The 27,358-nt window shown below is 33.9% G+C and overlaps 1 protein-coding gene and 1 non-coding gene across 2 annotated transcripts; one reads left to right on the top strand and one right to left on the bottom strand.

Moving 5' to 3' along the window:
- Positions 1-354: 354 nt before the first annotated feature.
- Nrt (Neurotactin) lies at positions 355-26,836 on the bottom strand. The gene is made up of 7 exons (XM_088236086.1): positions 26,585-26,836; positions 6,189-6,470; positions 4,480-4,687; positions 3,201-3,448; positions 2,672-2,750; positions 2,409-2,559; positions 355-2,062 (listed from the first exon to the last, which is right to left on the bottom strand). Exons 2-7 carry the CDS (start codon positions 6,456-6,458, stop codon positions 649-651), a joined length of 2,370 nt encoding a protein of 789 aa, XP_088092212.1. The 5' UTR covers positions 6,459-6,470; positions 26,585-26,836; the 3' UTR covers positions 355-648.
- On the top strand, positions 20,423-20,494 carry TRNAG-ACC (transfer RNA glycine (anticodon ACC)). Its single transcript has one exon. It is a non-coding gene; the product is annotated as a tRNA-Gly (tRNA).
- Positions 26,837-27,358: the final 522 nt, after the last annotated feature.

Genomic DNA, 27,358 nt, shown 5'->3' with positions numbered 1-27,358 from the left:
GTTTGGCTTAATTAAATTAAATTAAATAGATCACAGGCTTATGTAAAAAACTTTCTTAATTTACCAAGTTGAATTAAACAAAATTATATATTAAACGAGTATATCATATGTGAAGAAATTAATAAATATAATATCAACACACATCATAGTGTGCACATCAATAATTTTCCCATTCATGATATGCTAAACCGTCATCAAACTAATCTCACGCTTCTTCATTTAGTCGATAAAGAAACTCACTTTGACATAATTACAACGTTAAAGAGAATTTATGTACATACAAATAAGCCATCCAATTCCTTGATCACACAATTAAAAATATCATATGTCGAACATTTTTCTTCATAGAAGTTGTTTTCTATTTGTACCAATAGTATATACAGATCACTCGCTACAAGCTTTCCATACTGTCTATCATCCATACTCGTTACATCATCACATTTGTTTCCTTTGTCTTCCCTGTTGTCAATACATATAATAAATGGGTATTTTATAGTAGTACCGACGTATTTTTTAATTAATTTAACCAGAGTATATTTGCTTAGTTGGCTAATAATACGTAGACAAAATACAAAAGCGGACATAGCTAATAAAAACTATTTTTGTACACAAAGTGGTTATATTAATTTAATGTGGAAAAAACGAAAATTAATCCTGTCTAGCATAACGAGGAACAACATCCTTGGTGATCCAAAAATCGCAGTTTGGATATTCCTTAATAAGAAGAGCATCCTGACCAACTTGGAGGATAGACAAGTCGTGTTTAGTGTCAGACTGTGTAAGTACAGCTCCGTGCCACACATAATGGTAAAACAATTGCTGCATAGCCGAAACATATCTCCTCTGTTCCGGTGTCTTGGGTTCATATCTTCCCAGAATAGCCGAAATGTCAGAATCCACATCAGCTATGTTATTTTCTCCGCCTGGCTGAGTCACAACGTAGAAGGGAGTGGAAGGCCGGAGTCTAGCTACTGTAAGGAGAGGACAGACTGTTCGAATGTCGGAGATCATGGCAGCCAATCCTTGGTACGTAGCATTGTATCTGCCGAGCGCTTCTTCCGCCAACCCCAGCTGCCCGAGCTTGCTGTCCTTCACATGCTTGGTGACCATTTCTGATGTCCAGTTAGTGTAACGGAGTAAGAGTTTGTCTGAAGCTTCCACGTGAGCCGTTGTTCCGATAACCAAAGGAATTTTCGATTCAGAGACTGCCTCCATGACGTGAGTTGTTAGGATGGAGCCATCTAACACTAACCATTCGTGTCTCTTGTCTGGTTCTTCAGTAGTCGAAGGAAGATCAGGAGAATCCCCTCTCCATACATCAGGCACAGAATTCAATACTTCGTCAACATTGGTGTCACGAAGACATTTAGCATCTTGACATTTAACGAGATCCATATATCGCTGGTTCGCCTGTTCACTGTCTTGTAGAGGCTTGCCCGGGAAGAGCGCACCACCCGAGGATACCCAAGCTCTGGCGAAGAGAGTTTCTGCCTTTTTCAAGTTGGTCAGTGCTGTGACCAATGTAGCTCCGGCTCTATGACCAAACAAGGTGACGGCTTTAGGATCTCCTCCAAAGTGTTTGATATTTAGCTGTACCCATTTCAGAGCGGTAATAATATCACTCAGACCATAATTTCCTGATGTCGGAGGGTGGGTGGATTTTGTGAGAGAATTCAGAGCTAGGAATCCAAGAACTCCCACTCTAAAATTAGGACGGACAAACAGAACATCTTTAGATCGAGCATATCTAGTCGAGGGTCTTAATTTACCGGGAGAACCACCTGTCAACGTGTTACTTCCTATTAGTACGATGACAGGTAATGGAGTGTCGTATCTAACGTGTGGAGTGATGACGTCGAGTGTCAAACAGTCTTCTATACCATCATCAGTTCCATCAGCATATATCTGTCGACAGACTGAAGTGGCATTATGGGCCTTTAAAGTACCATTCCAACAAGCATCGATTGAGTCCAAAGGTTGGGCAAGTCTCCAACGGTTTTCACCGATTGGTGGAATAGCGTAAGGAATTCCTCTAAATGCAAAAGCCCCATCTTCCAAAACTCTGCAATAAAAAAATACAATTGTAAAATAAAAATACTTTTTTATTTATGAAGATCTTTAACATCAATAACTTTTATTAATACCAAATATAAGTTATTCATAATAATAATAATAATAATATAAGTTGTTAAATAATATTTTTTAATTATATAAATATAACTATTGATGAACTGCTAATAAGCAGTTTCGTATGATTGAAATATATTTTTTTATATATATGCCTACATAAATATTTATGTAAAATGTTATATGCATAGTAAATTTTTATATTTTATAGGTGCGGAAAGGGAATGATGATGAAATTTTTGTAAAAAAAATTAATAATAGATGTGTAAATAAAAACTCACCCTTCTACTAATCCACAAGAAGTGACAGCATCAACATAACGACCGTCCTTGATAGGAGCCTCTACCAAGCCACTTCCACTAGCAGTAACAGCGATTATGATGATCAAAAGAATGAGGAAAACTATAATTCCTCCAACAATTGCCAGGTCATCTAGAAAAAAACAAATTTAATAAAAAAAACAAATTAATCTTCCGGCAAGTGCATAGCTTGTAAATGAAGAAAGCATTAAAGGAAGAAATCATTAAGTGAAGAAAACACTTACCAATAATGAATTTCTTTTGCCTTATTCTCTCTCTCCAGTTTAACTTTTCTTTGAGGGTTCCATTATCGTCAGCTTTGTCCTATAATAAAAATAAAATAAATTTTCTTGTAGTTGGTTTCAACGTTGAATGATGAAAAATAATTGTATAAAATAGGCAATCAGCGCAGAAGTGATAAATCCTACGAATAGGTATAAATGGACTTAAACATTGGAAGGGATCCATAACCACACAGTTTATAAAAACTAGAAGTGGTTGAACCCACCTTTTCCCATTCATAACAGATAGCACTGCTCACACCATTACCAGTTTAAACACCCTATAGCTACATGGCTAAACTTTAAATCGGATTATCTTAATTCCACATTTTTGTGGGTTACGTCACTTCTGCGCTGACCGCATCATTTCACAACAGATAAACAGGCCCAATGTACAGAACATTAAAAACTACATAAAATTATTGTATTCTCACTGAAAAGTTAGAAATCATTATACCACATATTTTTTTATTTTTTTTAAGATTAAACTCACATCAATATCCAACTTCACATTTTCCATTCCATCCTCAGTCTGAGTTTCAACCTTTTCAGTATCCTTGTTATCATCGAGAGTTTCCATGGAAGCTAATTCTGCAGTTTTAGTAGGATCTAATCCAATTTCAGCATCAGCAGGCGCATCACCGTGGCTTCGTAATTTACGCGGAATCATATTCACAATCGGCAACCGAATAGCGTTCAACAAACCCTTTTTGGGAGGCGCATTTTCTGTGTTTGTAGTTTCTGAAAGAAAATAATATAACGGTTAATTTGTATAAATGTTTTTCGACCAACGAAAACATTAGTTATTGTATTAACAATCACAGTTCACGCCCTTATATATTTTTATTAATCTATTTGAAAAGTAGGCAGATAGAGCTTATGAAAAATATTCATTATAATATGTATAATGAAAATAAAAATTAGATTTCAGTTATTTTATGATAGTGGGATAGGTGAGTAACAGAAAAGAAGATAAAGGTGTGAAAAGCGTGTTTAGATTGACAATTAGGATTCTATGGATAGACTGTATTATTTCTGATTGTGTAGGAAACCCATGTATACGGTTTATGAATGATGAAATCAGATGACAATGCAAATTTGAGAAAGGTATAATTTATTTATTTAACAAATTCACAGACAATGTCCAATTTAAACAAATCATACAACGAAAAACAATAATAATACAGTAACAAATAATAGAAGCAATACAACAAAGAAAAGCAAAAACAAGTTAATACATTAGACAGGCATTATGGAATCCAGGTTAATTCTACAAATATACAGGCAACTTATTGGGAATATTTAGCTCTATTAATAAATCCAAAGAATTTAAGAGATTTGTTATATAATTGATAAGATTAAGAAAGGGTCACTGAAGTAGTTTGGTCATGTGGAACAAATGGCTGACGAAAGAATAGGAAAACAGATATACGCACATATTTGGCGAGGATTAATGGTAACTTAGGATGAGGATAGCCAAAAAGGACGTAGCATGATCAAATGAACCAAAATCTTAAGTCTGGTTATGTGAAAAGCAAACTCAATTGAAGGACATGAATGACAAGATGTATGAATGGGGAAGAATCTACGGATACATGTCAGGATAGATGCATGTGGCATTTCCATCCTCTCTGCTTACCCTACCAAGAAATAGTGTGATAGTATAATAATAATACATAAATAACACAGATTGGAAGTACCCTCTATTAATTTATGATTTAACGCTACATTTATGATATAGCACTTAAAATTATTGAGGCTCCTCAAATTACCTGGCTCCTTTGCGGCATCTTCAGAAACTGGAGCAGCAACTTTAGGCTTTTTAGCAAACGGGTTGGGAATTTTTATAGAAGACAAACGACTCTTCAGTGTTGGCTCAGCAGTTTCCTTTTCTCCTATGTTTTCTTTAGATGGTTCTGTACTCTCAGTAGCTACTGGCTTTTCCAGTAATTCTCCTTGAGCCCCATCGTCAGCACCATCCTATTATTATTAGCAGAATTAAAAATGTTTTTTACTTACATACTGTATTCTGTGTTATTAAAAATTTTAAGATAAAAAATATTAACACTGATAAATAAAGTGTATATGTGAGTAAATACTTAAATAACTGGTTTAAAAAAACATATATCTGATTGATTATGTTGATGTCTGAAATCATGAATGTGTTCAATTATATCTTTTAAAATGGTGTCGCAAGAAGGGTTCAAACTTCAACAGAAAACCTGCTGGTTTCTGCTTTGAATTACAGAAGCAGGGGAAAAGGGATGTTTTTGTATATTTTAAAGTTTATTTATAGTGGAAATCATAATTGTCTAACCGCTTCATGCATAGTGGCATCATACGATACTGGCTAATTTTTTTTCAGGGGCACAATTATGAATCTTCTCTATCCCCTAGAGAGTGGTTAATTTGGGGATATTTATTTTTTCCATGAGGCAAATTTTTGCTTCATACATGGCCACACTGACGATTAAACATCAAAAAACATAAACACTTGAAACCAAACATGACGATTTTTATTTAGAACATTATTGCGACCTTAAGCATTACCCAAAACACTAAATTAGGTTGAATTAACCAACCCATATTAGTTTTATTTCAGTTTTTGAAGTAGTTTTATACACCATTTGACGTTTAATCATGAAAGTGGCCATTATATGAAGCAAAAAATAGCCGCATAGAAAAAATAAATATCCCTAAATTAACCACTCTATGGGATGGAGAAGATTCATAATTGCACCCCTGAAGTACTTATTTTTATTTTAAATGTTATAAACGCATAATGGTATCGTATGATTAATTTAGGAACATTAAAAATATCAGCTACTGCAATATTTTTTGGAGGGATTTTGACTGATGTAACGGTTTTGTGTGTGTTCAGTTTCAGAGTAAATTTATAATAAAAATCGTTATAAATGTTTTATATTTTTAACGTACATTCTGTCAAATAAATACCGGGACTGAGTCAAAAAACAACAACGAATCAATTATTCTTCTAAATTTATGAAATCTCCCTCAAAATAGGCTCTTTCTGAAGCGATATTTTTTTTTTCGAACAATCCAGTCATCCATGCGCTTTGGCATACTTCGGAATCGCCTTGAATTCCCCTCTGGGAATTTTGTTTTATGTCTTCAATCGAGTCAAAACGAGTTCCACGTAGCAGTAATTTAAGTTTGGGGAACAGAAAAAAGTCACAGGGACCCTAGTCAGGAGAATATGGGGGTTGTTTGCTGACATTAATTGAGTTTTTGTTCAAAAATTCATTCACAATGATAGCTTTGTGAGACGGTGCATTATTGTGGTGCAAAATCTAAGAGTTGTTCTTCCACAAATCTGGCCCTTTTCTGCAGATGTTCTTTCTCAAACGTTACTTTTGCTGTGGGAACCATGCTATTTAATCACGTTTCCCAATTTAAATGAGTTCAAACTGTTGTCAAGACTCGATACAGAAATAATTATTTAAGCAAAAATAAAGATTACCTTGCACTTTTCCTTGGACTTGCTGCGTGTAAAGAAGCCGGGCATTTTGATTCCACCAATTGGAATAAACTTGGGTTTCACTTCCCTCCCGTCTTCAGTGATAGCTTCTGCTACGGGCTTAACATCTTCGATGATTTCAGAAACCACTTTAGGGACTTCTTCCTGAAGCTTGTTCTCAACATTTAGCATCTTCTCTCGCTCCTCGTCTTCTATTTCCTTTTTGTCTAAACTTTTCTTCTCCTCAATCGCAATTACTTCGCTTTCACTCATTTCTGTTTATTTCTGAAAATAAAATATCATATTTTTAATAACAAAATATACATTTCAAAGGATGCATAACATGAGAAAAACTAACAATGTACTGTGGGGGTCTACATTCATAGTATACTCGGTGACAGGTAAAGGGAGGAAGCGGGTACACCCGCTCCCGCGCCTCACACCCGGTGGGCCCCTGCCAGTAGTGCTGTTCATGCCGCTTTAAAACGTGTGTCAGTGCGTTAGTCTGCCATGCAAGAGGTCTCGGGTTCGATTCCCGACATGGTTGATTTGAAATATCTATTTTTAAGGGTGTTTTCACACTAGAATATTTCGTAGTCCCTGGACTGGTACCTGAAGCGTAAGACTGATCATCTCACCTTCATGCAACTAAATGATCAAGATACGCTGCGATTTATGCACCAATACAGTGCCCTATGCACCATTAGGTGCGGAAAGGGAACAATGATACAAATACTAAATATAAATGAATGGTCATTTTTTTGTTTTATTTGAATATTTTACTAATAGTCTCCTATATTGGTAATTCCAAATAGTTTCTAGGAATTCTCAGAATTTTTAATTGAGTAGTTACTAAGAAATCTTATTGTTTACATAAAATATTTTACTAACTGGGCATATTGTAGTACATTGTACATACATACATAATTGTAATAATGTATTTCTCCATTTTAATTTCATAATTTCTTTCATTATAAATATTTTATTTTCACTTGACTTATTAAATAGGTGTATAATAATTTTGACTGGTCTATAAATCTTTTATATTTTTTCGAAAATTTAATTGGGTAAAAAAAAACGTTTTATAAATAATGTCACTATGATGATATGTATACACTGATTGATAAAATTAAACTTTTTGAATGTTAGAAGAACTAAATAAAGTGATTCTTATAGAATCTGATCTCTCTGATCTTATCTGATCTCCAAAATTACACCCGAAGTACCGTTTTGAACCTTTTTAGGCTTGACAGTTAGTTTCTCCATACACGTTACAAAATTTATCTGGACTATTCGCACAGTTGTGTGGCATTGTTAAACAATCATTTGTATAAAGCTTGAGTGGTTCATAAATTTGGTTATTAGTCAAAAGTGTGAAACAGGTAATAGCTAATGGTGGGAAGAATCTAAATAAAATAATCGAAATATTCGATTATTAAAAAGATCGAGACATTTCGAAATGCTTACCACTAATAGAGTTCACTCGTACTAATCGGAAAAATAATCGAGATATCTCGAGTGAATTCATTCGAAATGGTTTTCCGAGACAATAGAAATATGATTTCGATCTCGACATTTCGAGACAATCGAAATATGATTTCGATCTTGACATTTCGAGACAATCGAAATATGATTTCGGACTTGACATTTCGAGACAATCGAAATATGATTTCGGACTTGACATTTCGAGACAATCGAGATATGAATTCGGACTTGACATTTCGAGACAATCGAGATATGAATTCGGACTTGACATTTCGAGACAATCGAAATATAATTTCGGACTTGAGATTTCGAGACAATCGAAATGTGAATTCGGACTTGAGATTTCGAGACAATCGTATATATATAATAATATACCCATATAATAAGTAAGTTTTGCGAAAGCGCCAGCATTAGCTAATCCACCTCTACATGATTTGATTAAATGAAAATATTTATTTGTGAACCAGTGTTCTTAATCCATAGCTTGAATGCATATTATTTTTATTTTACTATAAAGAATCGCAGCGAAATTCAGACGAACGCAGAAGCATCCTGTGTATATTTTATTACCATACCATTAGCAACTAACAAAGCAATAGTGGTCTATGTCACGCTCATAAGCGCGTCTGAGCACGAGAGAGACAGATATTATTTTCATAATGCGTATGCCGTGCGATGTCATACCATTTGCTTATTCACAGATACTAGACAATGCGTTTGAGTAAGTATTGCGAACGCGCCAGCTTTAAAAAAATCCACCAGTACTTAGAATGACGTCACAAGTTCTTCGGAATCGACCAATAATAGTGTTGTGATAAAGTTCCAGTTTCCGGAAATTCAGCTCACCAATCAAAACAACTCACCGAAGAGAACTAGTGACGTAATGACGCGCAACGGCGCGGAATCATAAAAATACGAAATTTTTTAAAAATCGTAGCGATTACAATGCGATACATAAAAAAAAAGTTTTGGCTTACTGTGATAAACAAATGATTCATTAAAAAAAAATAGCATTAACAAATAATAAAAAAAACACTAAACTTCCTCATTGTTGTACAAAAATACGGCTTTTTGGTAACGTTTAAAATTAGAATCTATTTCTGACGACGCTAAAATTTAAAACGATTTAAGTCCCGAATTTGAACCGATGGGATGACGACCTGTGACCTGATCCACACGGTACGATAACTACATAGCCCGTGTATTATTACCGTATTTCCTCGATTACAAGACGCATGTTTTTTCCTATTTCGGTATCTCTGAATTCGGTACGCGTCTCATAATCGATGGCATCTTACAATCGCTGTAAAATTGTAACTATAGTAAAATTTGAAAAAAAAAAAAAAGTATTTGTATTTATTAGTTTAGTTTGTAAATTTACTGGGTAACATAAATATACTTACCATTATAATACTATACAATAAATATACCCAACTTAAATTTATTTATAAATCTATATAACATATAAATTACGTATCTCTCTACCTAATGTACAATTAGCGTTTTTCTCGAAAAATGGAGACGCTCCTAGCTTCCCTGAGGCTTTTTGGCAACTCATTAAAAATGTTTAAACCTTTATAGTAAAGAAAACCCTGGGCGAGTGTTCTTGACCGGATGGCTATTCTCTGGTATAAATCAGTGCCCTATGCACCATCGGATGCGGATAGAGGGATGGTGATGATGATGAATAGTGTGTAATATTCTCGTTCTTCACTGCGTAATTTGGGAATTTCATGCGCCCAGAATCTTTTATTGCCCTTTCTTTCTGCCTCGTCACAATGCAGACACTATGATTTTATTTTATTCAGAAAACATAGTCATAAATAATAAATATTAAAAACAAATATTTTCAAACATAAAAAGACCAGAAGTTTTCATTGATTATGTAAAAGATGTAAACATTAAATGTGACAAAAAAATCTTAGGTGAGAATATAATAATTTGATATTATATCCTCATCATCAGTCTTACATATCGTTCGACACTCAAAATGCAAATCGTTGATATAATGACACGTACTGCAGCGCTACTACAGTTGTAGTGCGTTTAGTAAGTAAAGTGAAGCGCAGCGCCGCTGAAGTGACGCGCCGCAGTGCGGTTTGACCTAAGTTGTTACTCAGAATTATTTTAAGTTTTGTCCTATGTTTTTCCATACAGTAAACGAATTTAAACAATTGCGTATTTTGTTTAATTTATCTAATCGAATTGCGAGCGTTATAAACAAAATATTTTTCAATTAAATCTGCGGTAAAGTTTATTATAAAATTCTGACCAAATGATTGATAGATCGCACGGACTCTGGACAGTGAAAAGTAGATATCGGGTCTTATCAAGTCGGCCACCCCTGCACCAAGGTACCTCTACTTTATTATGATGGTACCTGTAGGTAGGTAGGTACGTACTACGCACACGTACAAATAAAATCATTAGGAGTTACGGTTCGATGAACCAAAAGCTGTATTTTTTTCATTCAACTTTTAACAGTCAGCTTGTATAGAGAAGGAAGGTAGAACTGAAGTTTCGGGTTTGAGTGTTCCGATAGTAAAATAAATAAATTAATAATATATCGACGCCGAAAAGGCTATTTACTTTAAGTGACATCGCAGTTTTAATAACGACAGAACTAATTACATACGATACTGGACTTGTAAAATATTTTTAATAAATAGGCGAACACACATTAAAATATGATTTACCCCGTCTATAGACGATGCTCTGAATGGAGGTTATTTTTTTTTTTTTTAATTAAATGGCTCTCCTGTAATGTTTGCAAAATGTCGCTTAAAGTAAATAGCCTATCCAGCGTCGATACCAGTTTATTAAAAATCCTCTAACAGTTTGTTTGAAGTTTAAACCTCATAAAAATCCCTAATCTGAAAATTTGTTTTGAAAATAATCGACTTTACACAGAATACATTTAATTTACTATCTTTAGAAAGAAAATAATTGTGAATAATATTTTTATGTAAGAAAATATCTGCACCTAGTGCATAGAGTACTGCAGTTGGACACCAATCGCGGCGTATCACGATTATTTGTTTCAAGAGGGCAAGGTGATCACTATTCAGTCTCATGCTTCAGGTACCAGTCCAGGAACTACAAAATATTGCAGTGTAAAAACACGTGTGTAAATACATATATTTATGTCAATAATGTCGGGAATCGAACCCGAGACCTTGTACACGGATTACTAAAAAGTTGTTTAATTTCAGACAGGTTTGTCATGTTGGAATTAAATTCACACCATTTAAAAATATTACTTGACACCTGTTACTAAACAAAACCCGATAATATCAAAGCAGTGGATACAATTATTTGTGTCCGGGGGGATGAAGAATACAGTTGTGTATGAAATATTTCCGGAATCTTGGACGAGTGTTTTCGACTCGATAACTACTCACAGGTGAAATTCTTGAAAAGGGAAATCCAGTGGAAATAAGTCCGCCTCGTAATGTAGTGGTTAGCGCTTGGAAGGTCGACATGAAATAATGATTAAAAATGTGGTTCTATAATGCAGCATTTTATGTTCCCAGACTGGCAACTTAGGTGAAAGGCTGATAACGTTACTTTCATGTAACAGATGATCGAGATACGCTGCATAAGGTGTACCAATGCAGTGCCCTATGCGCCATCGGGTGCGGACGGGGCATGATGTTGATACCATTTTTATTTTACTAATGCTATACCCAAAAATTAAGGTACTCAATTCTATTATTGACAACCAGAACAAAAAAGTTTTGTCTTCACTCTGTACGTAGATACATGATGTTACATAAAAAAACTATTACTAATAAGGAAATATCACATACATACTACGAATACCGATAAAAACATGTAAAATGCATTTAGAAAAATTAATGGTATTTTCGGAATCGATATTGTGGACAATTTTTTTCATACATTCTTTTGTATTTATTTTTATTTAAGAAGGTAAAACATGAACAGAAAAATATAAAAGGAAAATAATGAAACCCACTAAACCGCGAAACCAGCTTGTCAGCAGGTTTCTTATTTTTCCTTTACAAAGAAAAACGTTAGAGAAATTATATAAATTTAAAAAGTAATATAAACATTATTAAGAACTAAAAGCATACGTATTTTTTTACAAAATTTATGTACAAAAAATTAAATAGATGACTGTTAATATAAAATAATAATCAATATAAAGCCTTGTTACATATAAGCCACTTAATTATTTTTTTCTTAAAAGTTTCGTCAACATTTTCTTTTAAGATCTAAACAGATCAAACAGGATTTCCTAAACAGGAATCTTATTGAAAATTTTAGTAATTAAACAATGAAGTGTTCTTTGGCCATACTTGTTTACAAACCTCGGTACTGACAAGCCTTCACTTTGTGCTAGCTTTGCATTATGTGTATGTATATACCTTTTCTGGTAGTTACTATCAAATCGATATCTAGTAACAAATTTGAGCCATAGAATAGCATTTACGCAAATTTAAAAAAATTGATTGTTAAAAAATAAGACTTTACAAAAACGCGATATGCTTGGCCTTGACAATTGTGACGTCAATATTCGTGAGGATGTTCTATTTAAATTAAAACGGTCACAAACAATGTTCAAAATTTAACAGAATCATGACGTATTACGGGCGTGGCCAATGCAATAAGCCGTTTTCGCGGAAATGAAGAAGCTCAATGTTTTTATTTTTTTTAATAATATTTGTTAATGGACTCAAACTAAGCCAATTTTTTTTTTTAATAATTTTTATGGATCATATCAGCGCTATAATTTTTTTAAGTCTTATATTTCTAAAATTACTCCGGATGTGACGTCTCAAGTTCTCTTCCGCTTCTTCTTGGTCAGTTCTGCCGATTGGCCCGTTGGTAAGTAAACCGAAAATCTTCCACAGCTCTCTTATTATTGGTTAATTCATATGTACTAGTGAAGTCTTTCAAAGTAGTTCGTTTTTATAAAAGAACATTTTTTATTATTTTTTGTACGTTTTCAAGAAACTTTGCGGTATAATTTAATACTCTTAATAAGTTGTTACGTAGTTCATTTTTATTAAAACCATTAAAATTGATTTTTTCATACATTTTTGAGAAACTTCAAATTACAATGAAAGGCTCTAATTTTTAGCGCGCGTAAGAAAACATTTTTTGTATCCAATTTCCCGTAGGGCTGAAGTTCCTCATTTAAAATTAAAAATTATTGTTTGTGCTTTGTTTGTTTAAGGACAAAAAAAAATTTTAATCGAGGATATTTCATAGACCCCTATTAATTTAAAATTGTAAAAAAAGATATATTTTCCTATTATTTTACTGTTCGCAATTCGGTAAAATATTTTCACACCAATAATGACGTGTATTTATCTCCCCATTAAACGTAAATATAACCAAATGTTGTTTACAAAATGGGTAAAGGAAACAATCCGTTCTCACTATGTATTAGGAGTTGAGGTCTACGTTTAAGGCGTACGGAAGGAATGCGGCAATGTGTTTTGACGCTGCCCGGTTGAGTTTCGATAAAAATTGGCGCCTAGATATTCAAGAATATAATATATTGCTGAATATCGACCAGCTAGTTTTTATCTAAACTCAACCGGACATCCTCACAACACACTAATGCATAGGTAGCTTCCGTGCGCCTTGAACATGGACCCCGACTATCGGTACCTAATCAATGGTGCCAGTTTTTGGTACATAACGGGAAGATTTATGTTTATCATAAACTTGTAAATATTTTTCTGACGGGGGCGGGGGTTCTATAAAAAGAGATGCACATTCCAGAGTAGGAAAAATCATTCGTGTTGGTAACTTTATGGTTGTTTTATTTTAAGAGACGTGGTACAATTTTCTAACCAAAACCGGGTATTGAATTAGTGTTTGTATGCAATAGGGGAAATGCAACAAAATGTTTTTAAAAATCATCATCATAATTCCTCTTTCCGCACCCAGTGGTGCATAGGGTACTGCGTTCGTAAACCAAATGCAGCGTATTTCGATCATCTGTTACACGAAGGTAAACTAACGATCAGACGCGCTTCAGGCGCCAGCCGAGGAAAAATAAAATATTGCAGCTTAAACAACCTTAAGAATCTAATATTTCACGTCCATCTTACCAGGAATCGAACCCAGGACGCGCCAACCCTACAAAACGAGGCGAACTTTATTTTTTTTCCATGCAAAATAAACTTCGCTTCGAAATCTAACCAAGTCCTATTTTTCTTGTTTTATCAAGTGTCCCCCAACATCTCCACTCGATTACCTTATTTAGGATTTTTACCTGAATGCAGCCATCGAGTAGAAAACACTCGTCTAGGGTTCTGGCTCTATTTCACACACGCAACAGTATTCGTTATCCGCCTGGACGCAGAAAAGAATACCTTTACTAAATTTAAATTGAAAAAAATACACCGACAAAAATATTAGTTGTCGAGAGAAAATTTCTACGTAAAAAATTGTAATAAATTATTGTTACCTCCAAATGAAATCGCCCCCCATTTAGTTAGGGCGATTCGATACGCACAGTTACACGCCAAAGAACCGACCAGCCATTTTTGTGGCCAACGGATGTTACCAAAAGGTAATTGGATATTTTACAGCACAGTAAAAAAAGTAAACGATGATCGAGGTAAAATATTCGGATATATTTTTACACTACTTATACCCGTATACAGAGACAAAACTTAAGGTGAGGAAAGTACATTCTAATCTCAAACGCGGAAAATAACCCGAAGGTGAAAACAATAGAATGTACTTTCCTCACCTTAAGTTTTGTCTCTGCATACGGGTTTTAGACCTTAAGACGGGTTCTGGTATCGTGTATCGTCGGTCTCGCGGTGAAATGATCAGCGCGTTTGCCTACCATGCAAGAGGTCTCGGGTTCGATTCCCAACTCCCGACATTGTAGATTTGAAATATTTATTTTAAAGGGTGTTTTCACACAAGAATATTTTATAGTCCCTGGACTGGCACCTAAAACGTAAGACTGATCATCTTACCTTCATGTAACAAAAATTATCAATATACGCTGCGATTGGTGTACCGACGCAGTGCCCTATGCACCATTAGGTGCGGAAAGGGATTGATGATGATGTATAGTCGCGCTCGAAATCCGCTCTACTACAGTAAATTATCTCATTTTTTAACACGGTTATTTACGACTAACATAAAATGGCCTAAAAAGTATTTTTTCTGTGTCCGGGCGAAATGAAGAATATAATTATGTACGTGAAATAGAACCAGAATCTTTGAAGAGTGTTTTCGACTCGATGGGTGCTCTCAGGTAGCAACCCTGGAAAAGGAAATTCATGTGAGAAAAGTCTGCCTCGTAATGCAGTGGTTAGCGCGTTCGCCTACCCGGACTCAATTCGTGGCAGGGTCGATGTAAGATATCGATTTAGGTGGTATCACACTGTAATATTTCCTTGCCCCTGGACTGGCCCCTGAAATGTGAGACTGATCACCTTACCTTTGTGTAACAGATGATCGAGGTGCGCTGCAATTGGAGTACCAATGCAGTGTCCTATGCACCAATGGGTGCGGATGGGGAAACGACGATATCTATGTTGAGACGGCGTCACGGTTAGTTAGTTGGGTATAATTTATTAGAGATAATTATTATCTCTAAGCATATGGCGTATTGCGATTACTGCAGAGCTGTACAGAGTAGGTAATGCGGGTATAGCTATCGGCCATGTTCAGGGTCTGGAGTCTGGATATTTTCGTGTTCCAGTTGGGGCCTGTATCTTGTATTAGAGCTGGGTTGCATTGTTAAACACAAACATAGCTGTCAAGCGTGATCCTCGGTACCGAGATAGGCGCACGCACAGCGCACATCACATAAGCGGAGATAAATAAAACAGGCTGTAATTACACGAGATACAAGAATCCCATGCTTGCTTACAAAAAAATAGAGCTAAGAAACCTTTTTTGTGGGAAATAGGAACAAGAAACCACCATAAATAAATGACACTGATCAAACAATACTATTTTTAAAACGCGTACGTGTGTTTGCTTACTTTGTTGTCGTTATTTTTTAAAATTATTATTATTATATGTTTTGAATAAATGTTAGTACAAATTTTAATTTGGTGACAATTTGCGATTGTTTGTTAAGCGAGTGTATGGTGACTGTGTGTTTTTCAATGGCAGTGGTGGACTCGGGTTGTGGTAGACGGTAGAGCGAGGACCGAACCTCGGACCTCTGATCCGGAGTACGCAATGGATAAAAAATCTGAGGCTCTACATGAGGGAGTACGGTGGTTATCCGTGCCTCCATTCCACATCATTCCTCATGGGCATGCTTGGGATCAACAGTTTGGAACTTAGAAAGGATGGATTCATACTGACCCATTTTTTCAGACCGATGGTTTTATCGATAACTCTGCCATTTTAGATAGTATCAATTGTTGGTAAATATCAATGTTCTTGATGGTTATCTCTGACAACGTCAGCACATACTGTGTTACCTCCCGGCTTCCAGTACCAACCTGCCTCTGGTTATGACGATTAAGAGAGCAGTCAGGCAGCTGAACATTATCACTTTGAAGGTCGAAATCTTTCACATCGATGAAACTATGTTTAAGAGGTAAATACTTATACTATTGGAGAGTATTATACCTAAATAATGTCGAACCATTGCTCAAGAGTTCCTGGTTTGATATGCTGTCCCAATACAACAGCTTAAATATTTCGTTTTATTTTTAATGTTATTTTGGTAAAATAAATAAATTAGAATTTGAACACTAGTAAGGGACCACAGTCCGACTCAAACATAGAACTTTAAAACTATAGTGTAAATAAGTAAGATATCCATTTCTAAGGAAGATCGTCCAATTATATCATCAGCATCCACTTATACGCACCCAATGTGTATGGGGCACCAAATGCGGCATATATCGGTCATTATTTGTAACATGAAGGTACCTGAGATGATCAGTCGTACACTGTAGGTGACAGTTCAGGAACGGTGAGATATTGTGGGGAAAACCACACGGGACTCCATCCACGCACGATAGCTAGCTAGGGTAGTGTAGTGAACTATCCACCTGAATCTCGGAGTAATAAAGCTCTACCGCTTATAGAGCCGCCCATGCGGACATATACCATTCTAGTATTATCAATCACGAAGTTGGCTACAGTTTGTAGCAAGATATTGGACCTTAGCACAGCGACGCAACCGTCCGTTACACGTTTGTCTATTGTTAAACCGAAAATTTGCAACGCTTTTATTATATGCAATAGAGCGAAATGGCATATACATAAGTGGGCACGCATTATTACTCTAAATAGTATTCTATATTTCAGTTTCACAAAAGCAAAACAAATGTATTATATTAATTGGGTAGTATATATATGTATACGCACTAAAAAATCGCATACAATAGAATAATATAGGTGTAGGCACTCGTACTTACATATTTATAAAATTCATGTTGGTACTCGAAGATCGGAGAAGTACTCTCCCGAAACTTAGTACCTAGTGTTTTTTTACTATAATAACATATTAACTCCGATAGCGGGTTTATTTTTCCACAATTCGAAACGCTTGATATTTTTCAGAAACGTTCTGTACCCCTGAAACATGACCCCGAAGGAGTTAACATACAAAACGCAAGACGGCATTTATATTATATCTGGTTAAGCTGGTTATTACAATACAATATTAGGTAGGTAGTAGGTACCTAAATAGTAATACTAACTATAATATGTCTATATAATTATGTTGTTGTGTTGTTGTTGCACTGTGCAGCCACAGTGTTATTTGAAGAACTTGAAAGAGATCAGTGACTTGGTGCTATATTTAAGAGAAAAGAAATGAGTATTAAATCGACCAATGCCCTTGACTTTGGCAAATAGAAAACGGCGCTAAAAAATTCAACCCATCACAATTATGTACCTATTGGCTGATCCAATCGTCTTTGCTAGCGTTATCCTGCCATGTTCTGAGGTCTCGTGTGAGATTCCTGGGAGACTGGTATAAATTGTCAATTTATGTAGGCATATTACAACAGAGATGAAGAACATTTAAGAGAAGGTAATATAGAAGTCCAGGCATCTACAGGGCTTATGACCTGTCAATGGCTGGTTTAAGTGGCCACTTTACACATTGTGTAACTGCCTATATTTGAACATCTATATTCCTTCAATTCTTTCATCTGTTGATGTTTGTGAAGTTAAAGAGCTGAAAACTTTATTTATGCGGGTGAGATTCATCTAATTGAATTATTTCACCTGCATACTAGGCAACGCCTGAAAATATTATTTTTTCAATTTCTATACTTCTTCATGGACCAGGTAATTTATCAACAATATTTTGAGTAGTACTTTGGTAATTTATCAACAATATTCTCTTAAATGTTCTTCATCTCTGTTATAAACAGCTCCCTAGGGAGTTGAATCCAGTCCTTGTCTACAAAAATTTGGACAAACTCAAAATATTGTTAATTTATGTAGGTGTTTTCATTTGCAACATTACGTAGTACCTGGCGTAGACTGGCGAGCCAACCAAATTTGAAAAATATTTTTTATTGGCTGAATCGGTATTCAATTCGTGACACTTTATGATAATTACTTTAAAATAAAAGCTTTGTAATTTAAAGAACACAAATATGGTTTCAGGAGAGCGCTCCTGCCATCAGCGGGTGATCCAGTTTTGTATCTAACAATGAACTAAAAAATATACCTAGGATGCAATTGGTGTACCAATGTTCTATGCACTACTGGATGCGAATAAGGGGGATCCTTAGGATAGTTTGCCTATTAAAAAAGTGCAAGCATAGCGATCATAAAATGAATGACTCAACAAACTCGATTTAAAATACATAATATAATAAAATATGTTTTCCGCTAATTTGTAATGTACATAATACTATAGGTAATATGACATAAGCATGAAACGCGCCAAAAAGTGAAAGGAAATTTCATAGAAAAAAGAGTTCTAAATGCATATGGAGAGGGGATCAGGGCGTATTTACTCCCGGTAAGTAGACTCCCGGATGAAATAAAGAATAGTGATATAAATAAAAATAAAGTATAATTTGTTTTAAAAAATCTTTTTCTTAAATTCTAAGTTTAGTAAGTAAAAAAAAAGAGAAACCAAACAATTTAAAACAGTGTTGAAAAAAGTGTTTGTTTATAAGTTTTCATATATTTCGGTATCAAAAAAGACTTGATTTAATTTTTTTAACTTTTATTTTATTGACATATTTAAGATTTTTATTTTTTTTTAGGTAGAAATTATTATATTGTGTTACCAAAATATGTAAAGAGAGAAATCCCTGCTAAAAAACTGCTTTTGTAGTTTGGCGGGAATTAAATAATTTCTCATAGGAATGCTTATGTAAAAAATTCAATAAAAAAACAATAAATACATACAGGACTATTTTTATACTCATGTCCCACTTGCTAGAAATACAATCCGTGTCAAGTTGGGACTTAAATATATATTTTTATCGGTTGAATAGCGACTTTACCAGGCTTTACCACATTTCCTATATCGGTCAGCATTTTTTTTTTTACTAAATAAACTGTATTTAATTTCTGCCCTAAATAAAACTCACATCAAACCAAACAATTTCGGACATCCATCAAATCTCATTTAGTAATGTAGAGGTATTGTTACCTCTGCACTAATGTTGTGAATTTTGAATCAAAACTTTCTCCCACGCATTAAATAATAATTATTCATAATAATAAATCAGTGAAGTTCTAATTTTACTTGCGGAAATAGAGGCTAATTTTTTGAAACTCAAGTTTTGAGGTGAATATAAAATAACTTTGAGTTTTTAATAATACAAACCATTTAAAACTTAAATTATACATAATAATATAATATACACATGTAGATTTAAAAAGTTCTACAAATTGGTGGCTATTTTTTTTTACTCAGATAAGGTTTTTATGGATTGGGCATGTGATTTTATGTAAGTATAACTTAAATATACATTTATATGAAATTAAAAGGTATTGTCGAAATTCTTCGTGCATTTATAATTATACCTTATTCGGTAACGTTTAAATTTTGAAGTAGAGTAGAACACATTTAGTAAGTGTCAATGTACCTTTAGTTCTATTCTACATTACGTTCAGATCAGGGTACGTATTCTGATGGGAATTTAAAATTTATATTCAATTTTATCTACTAAGTAAAATTAAGTTTTCTGTATGAAAAATATAATACACTTACAATTTTTTTTTCTAAACATGTTCATTTATTGGAATTTTTTAAAGCTGGCGCGTTCACAATACTTACACAAATAATGCATTGTGTAGTATATGTGAATAAGCCCATGGTATGACATCGCAGGGCATACGCGCTATGAAAATAATATCTGTCTCTCTCGCGCTCAGACGCGCTTATGAGCGTGACATACATAACTATTGTTTTGTTAGTCGTTAATAAAATATACACAAGATGCTACTGCGTTCGTCTGAATTTCGCTGCGATTCTTAATAGTAAAAATAAAATAATGTGGATTAAAAACACTGGGTTATAAATATGTATTTTTATTTGAATCGGGTCGTGGTCCCGAGGTAGTATTGTGGACTCACGGACCAAAGGTCCCAGGTTCAAATCCCACTCTACCATAACTCGACTTCCATTTTTCCAGCACAGCCAAGGAAATGGTCTGAAAATTTAAATATTTGAGTAAATAATAAGAACTCTAGTATTTCTCTTTAAAAAAAAAAATGATTAAATCATCTATATTGATTATCTAGTGCTGAAGCTTTCGCAAAACTTACACAAAAACATTTTTAATGTACAGAATATTGATTCGTCGGCCTCGTGGCGCAATGGTCAGCGCGTTTGCCTACCATGCAAGAGGTCTCGGGTTCGATTCCCGACATGGGTGATATGAAGTATTTATTTGGAAAGGTGTTTTTTACACTAAAATATTTCTTAGTCCCTGGACTGGCACCTGAAACGTAAGACTGATCATCTTACCTTCATGTAACAGAAAAGATCAAGATACGGTGCGATTGGTGTACCAATGCAATGCGCTATGCACCATTAGGTGCGGAAAGGGAATGAGGATAATGATGATCAATATTTATTTGAAAATCTTGATATTATATGAAATGTTTTTAAAAATCTCTTTTGGATTTAGAGCGAAAAAAAACAATATTTTAAGAAAATGTCATATTTATTTATTTTTAAACAAGCATGTTTTTTATTTAATATTTTGTGTTCATTATAATAATAATGAATACAGTTTAATTCAAATGCAGGTAGTAAGCGCGAAAGCAAATAATGTTCGTATTTGGTTCGGTTAAAAAAAACGATTTCGGCGCATCTCTAGTTATTTAGATACATTTAATACAAAATATTATAATAATATGTCGGTGTACAATACTGTATCCTGTTATTACCATATTTACGGGTAGTGTGTGTAGTATGTATGTAAACATGCTGAATGAATTGGAATTAGTGCAATTGAGATAAACCTACGGAGTAGGTACAGATGTGATCGAATAGCACTGGCAAAAATAAAACTGACATCAGAACGTCTAATCTTCATTTCAATCATGGTGATCAAAAAATATAATGTAGGTGTTTAAGTTAAAATTAAATTAATGTTCATAGAATCAGTTTGTAAAGCGCCCTCGAGGTATTATACTACTCAAATAGCGCTATATAAGTTATCCATAATAATGAAGTATACATTATTACATATACATTCATGGAGCGAGAAAACAACATTTGTAACAAAAAAAAAAACATGATTTTGTAAAATATTTTTTTGCAAAAATAATTATGACGTACAAACGATATTTTCAAAGAATAAGATAATGAACGAAGCACATATTTTTACACATGATGACTGGCCCCCGCATTATTCCTCCAGGACCATAATATATTACAATTAAATAAATAATATAGACAAAATGGAGAATGTTGCACGGAGCGTAAAATGATCTTGATTACTAAAACCAACCAACGACAGGTCACTAACCCCTGGCCATAAACCTTGATCAAATATCCATAAATTTTTATTAGGGTGATGTGATGTTTTTACATAAATTTTAAGAGTTTCTTACCTATATTATTTCAATGCATTTAATAATAAGATCATCGATCGCGCCGTCGCTGAAGGGTAGGCAAATGTGATGGAACGCCACATTATTCTATCTTAGACCTTGTTTCCTCTACATTCGTTCATCTTCTCATGCACGCACGCCAATTTTTGGACTTTTGACATTTCAATTATCGATCCACACATTTGTTGAATTTGGTCTTGCCATATTCTTCTCGATTTTCTTCGTCTTCTACATCATTCATAAGCATTCGCTTCGTAGATATTGCGATACATTTAGATACATTTTACCATCATTGCGTCATCTATTCGCTCTAAATGTCTTAATTATCGCAGCATAATGTCAGTTGCAAGTGATCAGGGGATCACTTTATACACGTGGCACTATTCATTCTCTCATTGATTTAATATCACCATCTACTGATTTAATTATGTATTATTTTACTTGAATTTTTAATAAACTGAGACATCAATAAAATCATTTAAAAATTGAGAAGAAGGGTACACGTGTTTTTTTTTTTTTTTTGTTAATTTAGCAAAAACTTTTAGGCAATGTTATATTAAGTTTTAAAAAAAAATGAAACAATACTTATTTCACGAAAGTGACGATTATCAATGGTACCTCGGTGCTATAATATAACAAGGAGGTATACCATTATACGTTTTAATAACAATGTTCTTTAGTTTGCACTTGGCAGTTTTTTGATGTAGGCACAATGAGGAGGTTGAGTGGTTTTTTTTATTTCATTATTTGTTAATATACTTTGTAAGACAATTTTTTTTTTCTTCATATTTTAATGTATCGTATTATCAGCGTTATGATTTTTCAAAGTTTTGGGATTTTGAAATTACTCCACCTGTGACGTCGCAAGTTCTCTACGGTCAATTGTCCTGATTGGTGGGTTTGCTTCCCGGTAACCGGAAATGTATCACAACACTCTGTCGTTGGTTGATTTTGGAGTGACGTCGTTGAAAAGCAATTCATTATTATAAATTTTAATGCATTTTCGAGAAACTTCGATATTCAATTCAATATTCTAATTTTTACCGCGCGTAAGAAAACATAATCTATTCTTATATTTAATTTCCCGTTGCACTGAACTTCCTCATTAAATTATAATCCATTACATGAAGACACGAAAAATCAAACAAGAAAAAAACACGCAAGTTCCTCGACCGCTGTATGTAGAAATTTTTGAAAAATAATTACCTCAAAACTTTTTTTAAATTTGTACAAATTATTTTACCACAATGCAGTTATTTATTATGGTTTGTTCGTTCTACGTGACAACGTGACTAAACACCCAAAACTGCTAAATATGATCGTACAAAGACATACACATTTATTTTCTGGAATTTTTTAGACCCTTTTGAAGGCACTGGTAGGGAGTACTTATAAAAAAAATACTATACCTAAAACAGGTACCCGTTTACAACATGACGGCACTTCTTATTAGTCATGCCGGTGCCGGTCAAATTATTATTAGTGGATTCTCGCCTCCCTTCTTCCGTGAAGTGAACCCGTCACCCATTACTCTAATTATTCCACTGTTCGCGGCTATATCCATATATACAATACATATATGTAAATAAAAATAAAAAACAAATACAATAAAAAGGTTGCCTATTTTAGCATTACAAAGCGAGATTACTCGCTGGTTGTAAATACAACTTCATAATACTGAAAAATAACGGTTGTCGGACTTTTCTTCGCGATACATTTTTTAAAGGAAAATAAATATTTAAGTTCTTATTATTTACCCAAATATTCATATTTTCAGACAGTTTTATAGAAGCCATAAATAATTTATGTAAAAAAATGGGAATAAAGTTGTGGTAGAGTGGAACTTAAACCTCGGACATTTGATCCGTGAGTCCACAACGCTACCACAACCCGGTTCTATAATATGTTGCACATATGTATTATACAATTGTCAAATAAATATATATGAAAATTGGCTGGTCTGTATTCAAAAATATATTATATTCTTGAATATCGAGGTGCCAGTTTTTATCGAAACTTATACAAGCAGCGTTGAAACACATAACCTCATTCCTTCCGTGCGCTTTGAACGTAATCCCCATTTTCCATAATTAATCGAAATATTGGGTGTTAACAATATTTTGAGTTTGTCCAAATGTTTGTAGACAAAATACTGGATTTCACTCCCTAGGGAGTCTTAAGATTAACAAATTACAACAGGAATGGATAACATTTTAGAGAAGGGAATATGGAAGTCTAGGCTTATATTGGCTGGTTTAAGTGGCCACTTTACACACTGTATAACATTTACCATTTTGCCTATCTTCTTCTTTACCATTAGCCTTCTTTTACCAGTTAGTTGATTCAACAATGTTTTGAGTATGTACAAATATTTGCAGACTGGCTGGATTTCCTCCATATTCAGATCTAAATTTGTCAACAGAAAGAAGAGTTGAGAAAATGTGGATGTTTAAACATAGGCAGAATGGTGAATGTTACGCGGTGTGTAAAGTGGCCACTTACACCAGCAAACGACAGGTCCTAAGCCATGTTAATGCCTAGACTTCATTATTCCCTTCTCTAAATGTTTTCCCTCTGTTGCAACCAATTTAGAGTTTTTTTTAATTTTATTTTTATTTTAATATCATTCAAACACTAAACTTTATTGTCAAATTAAAATATAATGTAAATGGAGGCTAGATTCCTTACCACCTATGCGTTCTGTACCCGCAAGACGTGCTGTAATCTAGAAACGAGGAACAGGAATCCCAATCGTCCATGCGCTCTGTAGCTGCAAGACATATTCTTACATCTCACAACATCTTCGAGATTTGCACTGGTTAAAAAGCCCAGAGAGAATAAAATACAAGGTTTGCTGGACAGTATTCAAATCCCTTCATGAAATGGCTCCAAGATATCTATCGGACCTTTGTATTAGGGAAAATACATGTCAAAGAAAATCTACTCTATTAGGTCAGCATTTGATTTAGAAAGAGGAAAACTTGTCGAAATCCGGCGCTCCCCAAACACTAGATTTGGAGATCGTGCTTTTGCCGTTGCCGGCCCCTCTGCCTGGAACCAATTGCCTTCAAACTTACGAATCATCGATAGTCCCAGTCAGTTCAGATCCCAACTAAAATCTCACTTTGCTTGTGCTTCAAATATAAAATTTATAAAATCTCACTTCTTTAGATTATCATACCCTCAATTTTAAATCAGAAAATATAATATGTCGCTTTAGTTTAGTTAGAATGTAAATTTAAGTATACAATTGTCAAGCGCCCTTGAGGTGATTTTTTACAAAAATAACGCTTTATACATCAGCCAAATACTATTATTTATTTAGATGTACTGGGATATTTTTTTATTGAACAGCGCCCTTAAGGTGATTTTCACAAAAATAGCGCTATATAAATTAATCAAGAATAATAATAATATGTTTGCGTGATTCGCTTTTCTGCATAATTTGCAAGCGTTTAAAATTGCCATAAATCGTGTCAAATATAAATAATGAGTAAAACTTGTCCGCTCGTGGTGTAGTGGTCAACGCGTTTGCCTACCTTGCAAGAGGTCTCGCATTCGATTCCGAAATATTTATTTAAAAAGTTGTTAAATATTTCATATTCCCTGGACTGGTACCTGAAGCGTTAGTCTGATCACCTTACCTTCATGCTTTTTTAAATCAAGATACGCTGACATTGGTGAATCAATTCAGTGCCCTATGCATCTTTGGGTGCGTAACGGGAATGATGATGATATTAAAACCAGAATAATAAAGCAGATAAATTTATATTGAAAAATACATTCTTCATGTTCAGATAATTTAATGAAGTTAGTTTTTAAATATAATAAAAGAATAAACATATTAATATATATGTAAATAAGAATATGATTTTTATGGCGCCTATTACACGCAATTTTTCTACACAAGTGTTGTCATTTTAGTATGCATATTATTATTTAAATTACTAATTTCCGAATCACAAATAATGATAATCTAACCGTTAACATTGGTAATAAAAATCAAAGGTGTAGGTACGTATGTATTATCTGGAAAAGTAATAATTTATTACATATTAGTGAAGGAAGATGAATGATCTATTATTAATGCTTTAACGGCCAGTGTATACTTTCTTTGTGAGTGATACATAATTTTACTGAATGCGCCCTCATGGTTATTTATTGAATCATCTATTATTGAATGTTTTATGCGTCACCTATGACTTCAAATATAAATTAAATAATTAATCAAACTGAATACCATTAAAAATACTGCATGACAATGTCGAAACTTGTACTTCAAGTATGAACAAAATGTACGTGTTAAATGCGCGTTAGTTTAAAGTAAAGTTTTATCAAATTACCTACCCTACTTCCAAATAACAAAAGAAATATCGATTTTCATGTATTCTAGAATGTTATCTCGTTGCTCATATTAAATCACCATTCATTGATATTCACAGCAAAACAAAGATAAATTCTGCATAAAAGCTGCACTCGAGAAATTACACATTATTTGAGCAATTCAACCCTAAAAAGCCGGTGCACCCTCACGAAATAGGAGTCTAGTAGGTATCCAGACAAAATCGATGCTAACGAAATATAAGCGACATGGCGTCTGGCATAAAAACAATTTAAGTGCAATACATTTATATGAAAACGCCGGTCATTCACACAAAAAAATCGTAGTTAAACTACAATATGATGTGTGTGTGTTTTTATATCAAATTCATTGGACAAATTTTCTTAACTGATAGTGAATCATCAATTTCATATTATTGTTAAAACCTCTAAAATAAATCTCATGTAATTCATTTCTCTGTATTTTGTCATTTCAACTTCTTGGAATCTATAATATGTACAAAGGCGGTAAAATAAATCGCAGCAAAGCATACGTAAATACAGAAAATTTTAAATATACTTACATAAATCCAAACAAATATTTAATCCAACGGTTATGTCAATAATCAATGTGGGTAATTGTTCAATTTTTTAACAAACATCATACACCAGTAAAAATGGACAAGAAACAACGTAAACTCACGCCAAAACTGGACGGCAAGCGACAAGACTCGCGACACGACAACCCGATCTCATAAAATCAAACTGCAAATTTGTTTTTTATTGTGTTTGGGATCTTCGGGAGGACGCCACTTTAATGTTGCCAGATAAATTGTAAAATTAACTAGAATATAAATTGGGTTTATGCATTTATAAGCATTGCAATACTGTTTTAGTAACTATGGCTTTTCTAAAAACTTACACAAACGCCGTAACGCTTATGTGGCCTGTGGCTTGCCTATGTGTATAATCTCTGGCTTGGCTTTCGATTACCATGGGACGATAAGATATTTTACGGTGTTTTTCAATATATCTATAATCAACTCACATTTTTTGCCGTCTCTACATTTTTTCTCTTATAATGCACTAAAGTGTAAAACATGATAAATTTACTAGTTAGCTGCTTACACTTACTCTTCGGACCTATAATTTTTCTAATCATAAAAAAAAAATAAGTACCAAACAAATACCTACGAAAATGTCAAAAGTCTTTTCTACTCTTACCATCTAGTATTGCCTTGATTTATAATAAAATACTAAGACAACGATTGCGGCATTTCTTTATAATTAATTATACATATGATCAGCCTTCTCTTTGCATGGGAGAATAGTGATTTTTCATTTAGATTAAGTCGGGA

The sequence above is a fragment of the Micrasema longulum genome, unplaced genomic scaffold, assembly GCF_059751315.1.
Source record: "Micrasema longulum isolate JH-2025_06_02 unplaced genomic scaffold, ASM5975131v1 h1tg000097l, whole genome shotgun sequence".
NCBI classification, from domain to species: Eukaryota; Metazoa; Arthropoda; class Insecta; order Trichoptera; family Brachycentridae; genus Micrasema; species Micrasema longulum.
The sequence above is the reverse complement of the archived record's forward strand: the minus strand, read 5'-3'. Positions and strand labels throughout refer to the sequence as shown.